The following is an 11,270-nucleotide window of genomic DNA, read 5'->3' on the forward strand; positions in this document are numbered from 1 at the left end:
AACCTCTAGTCCCGGTGGGTGATACCAATCGGGACTAAAGAGGCTCGCAGGAGCCCCAGCCTGACGTCAGCCTGCCACCACCCTTTAGTCCCGGTTGGTAACACCAACCGAGAATAGAGGTCACAAATGAACCGGGACTAAATCCTAGTCGTTGGAACCGGGACTACTGGTACCATTAGTCTCGGGCCAAAACCAGACCAGGACTAATGCTCCAGACGAAAGGCCTGTTTTCTACTAGTGGTTGACCCCTCCCATCGAAGACCATCAGGTGACCACCGCCGTCGTGGGGCAATAGGAGGTTGCTGCAGCAAAGTCTGCAACCACCACCACCAGGTGGACCGGATGTGGATCACAACCACCAAGTTGTCCATATCTGAAATAAGGCACCCACACCGGGTCAACAATGAATTATGCCGAAGTTACGGGCGCTTGACACCGGATCCGACCAGCACGCCCTCCACATGGCGAAGACAGTTCTCACCATATAGAAGCCCATGGGCCGCCGACAGGTTCCAAAACTCCCCCGTCTGCGCAGGAGACAACCGGAGGACCCCCGACATGGTCGCGGTAGCAAGGTCATCGTGTGTGGCAGCTAGGGTTTGCGCCCGAGTCGCCATCGGGGGAGGCGACGGGGCCTGCTTTGGTTTGTGTGTGTGCGTTTGTCTATCCATTCTACTTCCTTCGTTCATATTTTTTTGTCGGGGCTCCGTCCGTTCACAAATACTCCCTCCGTTCCTCTTTTGTCCGCGTATAACTTTTTTCCGTTTTTTCCTGTTTAGTCTGCGCATAAGCTCTTTGTTGTGCTACTTTCCCTTGATGCCCTGCATCTGCCTCAGTAATTAACGGACGCATGCGCGGTTGCAGCAGGACTCCAGCCAATCCAGCGCGGCATGCAGATGGGCCCAAGCCATGCGTGTGGGGAAGAGAAAAGGGTACCACAGGAGCCTCCCAATCACCCGCATGCAGCTATTGACTGGTTGCATGGAGCAATTAAACTACCGCATCTCTCCGATGCATGTACAGGGGCAATGTAGTCCAAAAAAGATGCATGCAGTCCCTCCTTGGTATCCGGGCTTCTCCTTATATGCAGAGAAAAAAAGAACCGGAGGGAGTATAAGATGTTCGAACTTTTTGATGAGCCGGACATATATAGACATGTTTAGTGTGTTTGTTCAGTTCGTACGTGGTTAATATTAAAGTATTCAAAACAATTTATACACCATGTATTTCTAAATATCATACGTTTTAGCGACAGAGGTATTATCTGTGAACAGAGGGAGTAGTACTTTTCGTTGCTCGTTGGGAGACCAAGATCAAATTCAAAAATGGAAGAGTCGTAGGGCAGAGACTTTTGCAGGGGCATCCTGTTACTTTCTCTCTCTCTTTTAACTTTGCCTTCCTCCCCACGCTCGCATCTTTTTCACCGCCCCTCCCGTGCATCCCCTATTCCCCTCCCGTCCCCAGCCAGCGTCGTCGTCTCCTCTCCGGACCTGGTGCCGCTGAGCCGCCGACGCCAGCAGCCTCCCCGCCGACGACATGCTCGGCGACTCCGGCGGCATAAGCGGCGGCGGTCCGTGGTCTGGCCGCATCCAGTGGGCGCGGGAGGAGACGCTGGCCCTCATCAGGATCCGGTCGGAGATGGCCGCCGCCTTCCGCGACGCCGCAGTCAGGGGCAGGGCTCCCCTCTGGATCTGGGAAGAGGTCGCCAGCAAGCTTGCGGAGCTTGGCTACGAGAGGAGGAGCGCCAAGAAGTGCAGGGAGAAGCTTGGGGGCATGAACAGGTCCTACAAGCGCGCCGAGAAGAGCCGGGCCGGCAGGCAGGACGGCAGGAGCTACCCCTTCTCCCAGGCGCTCGACGCGCTGCACGCCGCCACCGCCCGCGCGTGGCTACAGAAGCACCAGGAGCAGCTGCTGATGGTCCTTGGCGGCCGCGGCCCCCCGCCGCTGCACGCCTTCTCGGCGCCGCGACCGATGAGCACAATGCCGCCGCCGCCGCCGCCACCGAGGTTCCCCATCATGCCGGCTCCTGTTTCCTGGGCGGCGCCTGCGGCGGCGGCGGAGCTCCCCCAGCCACCTCCCGTCTGTCTGCAAAACCTGAGCTTCCCGTTCATGTCCGAGTCTGAGTCGGACGACGACGGGTCCGGGGATGGCGAGATGGCGGCGGCGACCGGCGACTGCCCGGATGGCCTCGGCAACCGCAAGCGCAAGCGGGGCGGCGGCAGGGAGAAGATGATGGCTTTCGTGGAGAGGCTGATGAAGCAGGTCGTCGGGTGGCAAGAGGAGATGCAGCAGCGGTTCCTGGCGACCATGGAGAAGAGGGAGGCGGAGCGCGCGGCGCGGGAGGAGGCCTGGCGCCGGCAGGAGGTGGCCCGGCTCAAGCGCGAGCAGGAGCAGCGCGCGCACGATCGCGCCGCGGCGGCCGCACGCCACGCCTCCATCATCGCCTTCATCCAGCGCGTCGGCGGGCATGGCGCGCAAGTCCCGCCCGTCGTCTTCCCTACGCCCACGCCCGAAAACATGTTTTAGAGCCTATGCACCCGGGTACTCCTTATCCAACCACTCATTTCTGCATCAAGATTCGTGCAAATAATTTTCTCTTTTTTGTTTCTCTCATATAGAACATGTATTTGTACTTTCAACTTTGCAGCACAACAAAGCTTTCTATGTAGAATGTGGGATAAAACTTACAGATTTTTTGGTCCAATATAAATATACAAAATGAGATTTTTTTGATTAAAAAATCTTATTTTTCATATTTATGTCGGACAAAAAAATCTGAAAGTTTTATCTCACATTCTAGTTACAAAGTTATGTTGTACTGCAAAGTTTGAAGTTCAAGACATGTTTTATATGAGAGGAACAAAAAAGAGAAAATTCCATGTAATAAGGTAGTTGTGTAGCACAGATCTCAAAGTAACATTGGAGTGTTAGGATAGTGAGGCCCGGGTGCATAAGCTCACAGAATCTACATTCCGCCCACGCCGACGCAGTTCCAGACCCCGCCGCCGCGTCAGGCCACACCGCAGCCCATCCCAGCCGCGGCGCTCCAACGCCAGCCACCGCCGCAACCTCGACAGAAGCTGCCGCCGCGGCGGGCCACGCCGCCGCCCATCCCAGCTGCGCCGCTCCAATGACAGCCGCCGCCGACGCAGCAGCAGCCGCCGCCCATCCCAGCTGCGCCGCTCCAATGGCAGGCACCGCCGCGGCGAGCCACGCCGCCGCCCCAGCCGCAGCCCATCCCAGCCGCGCCGCTCCAATGGCAGCCACCGCCGCAACCACCACAGGCACAGCACAAGGAAACGATGCAGGAAGAAGCGGATCGACCCCGACTTCCGCTGGCTCATCAGCACTCGCCCTGGTTCCCGCCGCCATGGAGCAGTGCTTCCCCCAAGTTTGCAGATCACACCTTGCAGCAGTCGTAGAAAACTGTGGTTCTTTTGCATGGAACGGCGAGCGGTGGGAGCATGGAAGGCGCGCTGCAACCTGTCAAATTTCTACTACGAATTTTTATGTTCAAGATTAAGGTCAAAACAAACTTAGGTTGTTGCTAAGACCACGGGAAGACGATGTTTTATGTTCAAGGTTAAAATGAAAAAAAACTTGTATGCCATTTTTAAGACGGCCGGTTGTAGTACAAGCAAACAAACAACAGAACAAAGGCGATTAATTAATGGTAATGGGAGTTCCACAAGTCTAGCATTTTTCAGTATGCAAATTCCATGGTAGCACTCACTGCCAGCTCTGTTCCACGGAGGTGACGTACGGGCTGTTGGTTGGCTCGTCTCGTCTTTGTGTTCTTCCTCCCCATGCATCAAAATGGTGTCTTGTTTGATTTGGAACCAGGAAGCCCTGCACCGGCACCGGCACGCAGTACCAGCTAGCATGGCATATGCATGCATGCATGCATGCAGCCCCGTGTGTAGCTAGAACCCCTGCGGTCCTGCTGTGCATGCGTTTGATTTGGTTTTAGTCTTTTACAGTAGTACTTACTTTCTTTATTAAAGGGCGTAGGCAAAAGTGTTTCTTGCTGCACAGTTGAACGGAACTGGTCTCGTCCGTTGCCGGAGAAAGAAGCATTGTCGCCTTGTTCTGTTGATGTATGTGGCCCAGGCAGTCTGGCATTGCAGGATCGGGTACTGCTTTTCGTAATGCAGGTGCTTCTGCAACTTGCATGGTGTACTACGTACGTGCATATCGGATCGTAATGCAGGTGCTTGTGAAGCAAAACCGGCCCCTCTCTGTTCTGACCGTGGTGGCAGCAGACGGCCGGCATGGGCCTTCTATGTCTGTGGTCGCAGCAGACGGCCGGCCGAGCAACCACGTCTGTCACGGCCTTGCAGCGTTTCGTATACGTACCAACGTCTAGCTCCTTCCTGCACGTTCCACGTTATTTCATGGATGTAACGATTGTACGTACGTAGAATTTTAAATGAGAGCTAGTGCATGATGCTAGACCGCTGCCAATAGTATTATCCCTGCAATGCAAGCAGCCAGATGAGATGGGCCTTGGAGAGACGAAGGAAAGCAGGCAGGCTGGCTGCTGCAGGCTTTCAGACTTTGGTGATACGGTGGATCAGGGAGGGGGGCACGGATTGGTTCTTGTGTGTGCTTTGGACGAGCCGGCCGGTGACAGGATGACATGGGGCGCGCGCTCACCTGCCCCGGCCTGTCTGCTCTGCTCTGCTCGCTGCCCCTGCACCGCTGCTCACCTGCGGTCATCCATGGAAGGAACGCTCTGCGCATGTGAACGGTGTGTGCAAAGTGTCATGGAACGCTCTGCGCATGGTGCGTCATCGTTTTCTCTGATCCATCTCTCTCTCTCTCTCTCCCTCTCTCTCTCTCTCACACACCCCCACACCCACACACACACACATTCACACAATGTGAGATCGATCTACTTGCGTTTTCGTTTCTCGAGAGAGAAAATAGTGTGTTGAGCTCTTCGCTAGGCCTGGTCCGATTGGAAGTGGAAAAGACTCGGGTGCTTCTCCGCCGCGCAATGCGGGCACTACCGTAGCATGCACACATGTAACTCTTGCTTAGCTACCGTGCCAGCAGAACCGCTGTACCATCAGCCCATTTCGTGGTAACCATTATATGGGACCGGCTATTGGTAAGTTGACTGGAAACAAAACTTGGGTCAGTCGACTGACCATAACTTTGTGTAACTCGATTTGCTTTCCTTTTTAGCCTGTTTAAGTTGATTTGCTCTCAGCTGACAATATGTGCGTACAAATTTGGGCACATTGGGTTTATCTGCTCGCATGCACGTATGTGCCATCCCGTTTCATATGGTTCAACACGTGTTTTGTTTGTAATCACAATCAGCCCTGTTTAGTTACCTTATTACTTTATTTCACTAGTAGAAAAAGGACCTAATATGAGACACATTAGTGCCAGTTTGGTTTTGAGCCGGTACTAATGTGTCCATTAGTGCCGGTTCTAACGGCTAGCCGGCCGTTCTCATTAGTACCGGTTCGTGGCGAACCTATAGTACCGGTTCGTGCCACGAACCGGTACTAAAGAGGATGGTGGCAGGGTGTTGTCAGTCTGGGGCCCGTCCAGCACCTTTAGTACCGGTTCGTGGCACGAACCGGTATTAAAGGTCGACGTACATAAACCCTTCGTCCCCCCCGAGCCACTCTGTTCTTTCCCTTTCCCCTCACTTCCTCTGTTCTTCCCCCTCTTTCCTCGAGCTCCTCACAAATTTTGCCCAAAATTTGTCAAGATTTGAAGGCCCCCATCCATTCAAATGATCACAAAGGTTAGCAACTTTGTCCTTTCAACTCTCATTGCTAGATTAGCTCTTGCAATGCTTTGTATAGTGATTAATTTGGGAGGAATAATTATATTTGCTACTATTTGATTTATATGCAATTTGAGCACAAAAATAACACTTAGTTTGCATATGTAGGTGTGGTTTACTTAGTGCCTTCTAAATCTCCGTCGTAACCACCGTCGATCGCCCGCACCGTCCCATCGCCGGCACCACCTTCTGGTGAGGCTCTTGTTCATGAATGTTTTACATTACCAAATTGATGTTTATGTGATTTGGATATATAGTTACTCGTATAATTAATTATCTTACCCGTACATTGTTTGTTATACATAGTGCCATGGTTTTGATATCCGTCCCCGTCGGCCCTCGTCCTTGTTATGATTCGGATGTGGTATATTCTCTTTTAAAACTAGTTGTTGCATTTCGTGTTTATGACAAATTATGCCCATCAAGTTGACATAGATATTTTTATCTAGGAGGTATGTGAACCGAAAATTCCAACCGACCCTATTGTCGAGAGGTTAAATTTAGTTGAAAGAGAAAACGAGTATTTGAAAGAAAAATTGAAAAGAATTGAGGGGGAGAAGATGGAATTGGAGTTGCATGTTGCCGATGTCGTCGATGATCACAAGATCAAGATGGAGAAAATGAGGTTGAAGATTAGAAAGATTAGAAAATATGCCATTGATAGTGTGGCTTGGTATCATTATGCTGTTGGATCAATTGTTACCTTAATTGCGATCTTCATCGCGTTTGTTGTTGCATTTAAATTCTTTAGCTAGAGAGTTATTTGTATGTTGCATTTAATTAAGTGTTGTATATGAACTTTATGTATGAACTTGTATTAATTTGGTCTATTCGGTGTTGTGTAATGAAGATGAGACGACAATGGATGTATGATGACAGATGCTCTCCAGAATTCATTAATGGCGTGCATACTTTTCTGCTTGCCGCTGAGGCAAACAAGCGGGCGGATGGTTTTATGCCTTGTTCATGTGCTGGCTGTAAGAATGGTCACAGTTATTCTACGTCAAGAACCATTCACGTCCACCTATTTGAGTCCGGTTTCATGCCCCACTATAATGTTTGGATCAAGCACGGAGAAATAGGGGTTATGATGGAAGACAATGAAGAAGAAGAGGACGGCGACGGCTATCCTGGCCATGGGTTCCCTGAATATGATGATACAACAATGGGGGAAGAAGCTGAGCCGGCAATGCAGAAAGAAGCTGAAGAAGAGGCGTCAGATGAGCCCGCTGATGATCTAGGTCGGGCCATTGCCGATGCAAAGAGAAACTGCGCAAGTGATCTGGAGAGGACGAAGTTGCAGCGCATGTTAGAGGATCACAAGAAATTGTTGTACCCGAATTGCGAAGCTGACAAAAAAAAGTTGGGCACCACACTTGAATTGCTGCAATGGAAGGCAGAGAATGGTGTATCTGACAAGGGATTTGGAAAGTTGCTGGTAATGATAAAGAATATGCTTCCAAAGGACAACGAATTGCCCAAGAGTACGTATGAAGCAAAGAAGGTTGTCTACCCTCTAGGGTTAGAGGTGCAAAAGATACATGCATGCCCTAATGACTGCATCCTATACCGCGGTGAGTACGAGGATTTGAATGCTTGCCCGGTATGCGGTGCATTGCGTTATAAGATCATCCGCGATGACCCTGGTGATGTCGAGGGTGAGCGCCCCAGAAAGAAGATTCCTGCCAAGGTGATGTGGTATGCTCCTATAATACCACGGTTGAAATGTTTGTTCCAAAACAAAGAGCATGCGAAGGCGATGCGGTGGCACGCAGAAGACCGTAAGAAAGACGGAAAGTTGAGAGCACCCGCTGACGGTTCGCAGTGGAGAAAAATCGAGAGAAGGTACTGGGAGGAGTTTGCAGGTGACCCAAGGAACGTATGGTTTGGTCTAAGCGCAGATGGCATTAATCCTTTTGGGGAGCAGAGCAGCAACCATAGCACGTGGCCTGTGACTCTATGTTTGTATAACCTTCCTCCTTGGTTGTGCATGAAGCGGAAGTTCATTATGATGCCAGTGCTCATCCAAGGCCCTAAGCAACCCGGTAACGACATTGATGTGTACCTAAGGCCATTAGTTGAAGAACTCTTACAACTGTGGAATGGAACAGGTGTACGTGCGTGGGATGAGCACATGGGGGAAGAATTTGACCTAAAGGCGTTGCTGTTCGTGACCATCAATGATTGACCTGCTCTCAGTAACTTTTCAGGACAGACAAACAAGGGATACCGCGGATGCACGCACTGTTTGGATGATACCGACAGTATATATTTGAATAGTTGTAAGAAGAATGTGTACCTGGGACATCGTCGATTTCTTCCGAGCAGGCATCCCATAAGAAAGAAAGGCAAGCATTTCAAAGGTGAGGCGGATCACCGGACGAAGCCTCGCCACCGTACTGGTGCTGATGTACATGATATGGTCAAGGATTTGAAGGTAATCTTTGTAAAGGGTCCTGGCGGACAACCTGTTCCGAAGGACGCTGACGGACGCGCACCCATGTGGAAGAAGAAATCTATATTTTGGGACCTGCCATATTGGAAAGACCTAGAGGTCCGCTCCGTAATCGACGTGATGCACGTGACGAAGAATCTTTGCGTGACCTTGCTTGGCTTTTTGGGTGTGTATGGGAAGACAAAAGATACACCAGAGGAACGGGAGGACCAGCAACGTATGCACGGAAAAGACGACATACATGAGGGTCAGGCCAGCTACGCTCTTACCAAAGAAGAGAAGGAAATCTTCTTCGAATGTCTGCTCAGCATGAAGGTACCGTCTGGCTTCTCATCGAATATAAAGGGAATAATAAATATGGCAGAGAAAAAGTTCCAGAACGTAAAGTCTCATGACTGCCACGTGATTATGATGCAACTCCTTCCGGTTGCACTGAGGGGGCTTCTACCGGAAAACGTTCGATTGGCCATTGTGAAGCTATGTGCATTCCTCAATGCAATATCTCAGAAGGTAATCGATCCATAAATCATACCAAGGTTACAGAATGATTTGGTACAATATCTTGTCAGTTTCGAGTTGGTGTTCCCACCATCCTTCTTCAACATCATGACGCACGTCCTAGTTCACCTTTGCGAAGAGATTAACGTTTTGGGTCCTGTATTTCTACACAATATGTTCCCCTTTGAAAGGTTCATGGGAGTCTTGAAGAAATATGTTCATAACCGTGCTAGGCCAGAAGGAAGCATCTCGAAGGGCCATGAAAATGAGGAGGTCATTGAGTTTTGTATTGACTTTATTCCTGACCTTAAGCCCGATTGGTGTTCCTGAATCGCGGCATAAGGGCAGACTGGAAGGAAAAGGCACGCTAGGAGGGCATCAAATAATATGTATGGATGGGCATTCTCTCACTGAAGCACACTACACAGTTCTACAGAATTCCCCCTTGGTGGCTCCGTATATGGAGGAACACAAGAATTTTCTACAGTCCAAACACCCGGAGAAGTCTGACGACTGGATTACACGCGAATAAACGAGGACTTTCGCTGATTGGTTGTAGAAACGTGCCCTGAATGATGGCGATATTCAAAATGACCTGTACTCGCTGTCCCAGTTACCATCTTCGAATATAATGACTTTCAAAGGGTACCAGATAAATGGGAATACATTTTACACGATCGCACAAGATAAGAAGAGCACCAACCAAAACAGTGGTGTCCGCTTTGATGCAACAACCAACACGGGAAAGGAAACATATTATGGTTACATAGAGGACATATGGGAACTTAACTATGGATCAGGTGATTTGAAGGTCCCTTTGTTTCGGTGCAAATGGGTCAATATGACACGAGGCGGGGTAATGGAAGACCCGCAGTACGGAATGACAACAGTGGATCTCAACAATCTTGCGTATGCAGATGAACCATTCGTCCTAGCCAATGATGTGGCGCAGGTTTTTTATGTTAAAGACATGTCTACCAGGCCGAGAAAAAGAAAAGATAAGGAAGCGAATGGATCATACGACGAGCCAAAGCGTCATATAGTTCTTTCAGAAAAAAGAAACATCGTGGGAGTGGATGACAAGACAGACATGTCAGAAGATTATGAAAAGTTTGATGAAATTGCTTCATTCACAGTGAATATTGACCCGAGCATCCAGTTAAATGATGAAGATTTTCCCTGGCTACGGCGCAAAGGGACACACGAGAAGAAAAAGTTTCACACCCAAATATCTGGGATGTGATCGGCTTCACTATCATCACTTTCTTCTGTGTTTCACACCCAGGAGGGAATGTCTGCAATAGTTAGGGTAGTTAATTATGTGTTTTGGCATTTGAAACGCGAAGAAATTTTATGTGCAAACAAATTCTTTTTCATTCATTTATTGATTTTTTCCAGCTAAATGACCCTGAAATTGAAAAGCATTTGAAATGGACTAGAAAAGGTTGAAAGTTGGCATGGTATCATAATTTCATACAAATAGCATGTGCAAAAAAGTAGAGAGGGTTACGGCAAAAACTGGATACACTTCGTGTACAAAATGGACAATCTTTTTCGAAGTATCAGGGTTTCCGACGAAAACTGAAATGTCACAAAGGCATTTCATTTTTTTAAATAACCTAAGCATTACCAAATTGAATATAATGATAAAACACACTAATATTAAACATAAGAAAAAAGAATCACTAAAAAATCTTTTTCCAAAGTTAAGTTATTCACAAACTAGTGATTCACACAAATTTCAAATAATTCAAAATTTAAACTATTCAAATTTGAAAACTACCGGCACTAAAAGATCAAAGTTTGTAAATTTTTATACCTAAAGCAAAAATATTCACAAAGAAACTCTAAATACAGCAAAAAACAACTCAAAAATAAATAAAACAAATAAAAAAACAAAAAAAATTAAGAAAATAAAAAAGCCCGCCTACTGGGCCAAAGCGGCCTGCATACGACTAGAAACTCAACCTTTTGTTGGGCCCGGATGTAGGCCCGCAAAGGCCCAGTAGGCCCACATGGCAGCAATGAATTGGTAGGCCCAGTAGGCCTGCTTAGGAGAGGAGCTCGAGAGAGCTACCGCACTGGGGCTTATAAACCAGTGCGGTAGCCCTTCGACTAGCGAGGTGGGACTAAACTTGCCGCACCGCACTGCGCCAGCGCACCACCTTTAGTACCGGGTGGTGGCACAAACCGGTACTAAAGGGGGGCCTTTAGTACCGGTTGGAGCCACCACCCAGTACTAAAGGGGGTGCGCTTCCCGCCGCTTGGCCTGGCCAAAACAGACCTTTAGTACCGGTTGGTGGCTCCAACCGGTACTAAAGGTCCATCCTATATATACAACACTTGAAAAAAATTCAGTTTCCCACTTTGTTCTTCCTCCCTCCGTCGCGCCGTCCTGCCCCGATCGTTGCCGCCCCCGCCCCTCGTCGCCGACCCCGGCCGTCCCCGCCCCTCGTCGCCGCCCCCGTCGACGTCGCCGCCCCGGCCGTCCCCGTCCCCGTCGTCCCCGTC

The 11,270-nt window shown here is 49.4% G+C and overlaps 1 protein-coding gene across 1 annotated transcript; it reads left to right on the top strand.

The window, feature by feature from the left end:
- Positions 1-909: 909 nt before the first annotated feature.
- On the top strand, positions 910-3,422 carry LOC119321007 (trihelix transcription factor GTL1-like). Its single transcript, XM_037594872.1, has 4 exons — positions 910-1,030; positions 1,505-2,509; positions 3,043-3,090; positions 3,196-3,422. The coding sequence occupies exons 1-4, from the start codon at positions 910-912 to the stop codon at positions 3,420-3,422; spliced, it is 1,401 nt and encodes a 466-aa protein (XP_037450769.1).
- Positions 3,423-11,270: the final 7,848 nt, after the last annotated feature.

The sequence above is a fragment of the Triticum dicoccoides genome, chromosome 6B, assembly GCF_002162155.2.
Source record: "Triticum dicoccoides isolate Atlit2015 ecotype Zavitan chromosome 6B, WEW_v2.0, whole genome shotgun sequence".
Lineage (NCBI taxonomy): Eukaryota > Viridiplantae > Streptophyta > Magnoliopsida > Poales > Poaceae > Triticum > Triticum dicoccoides.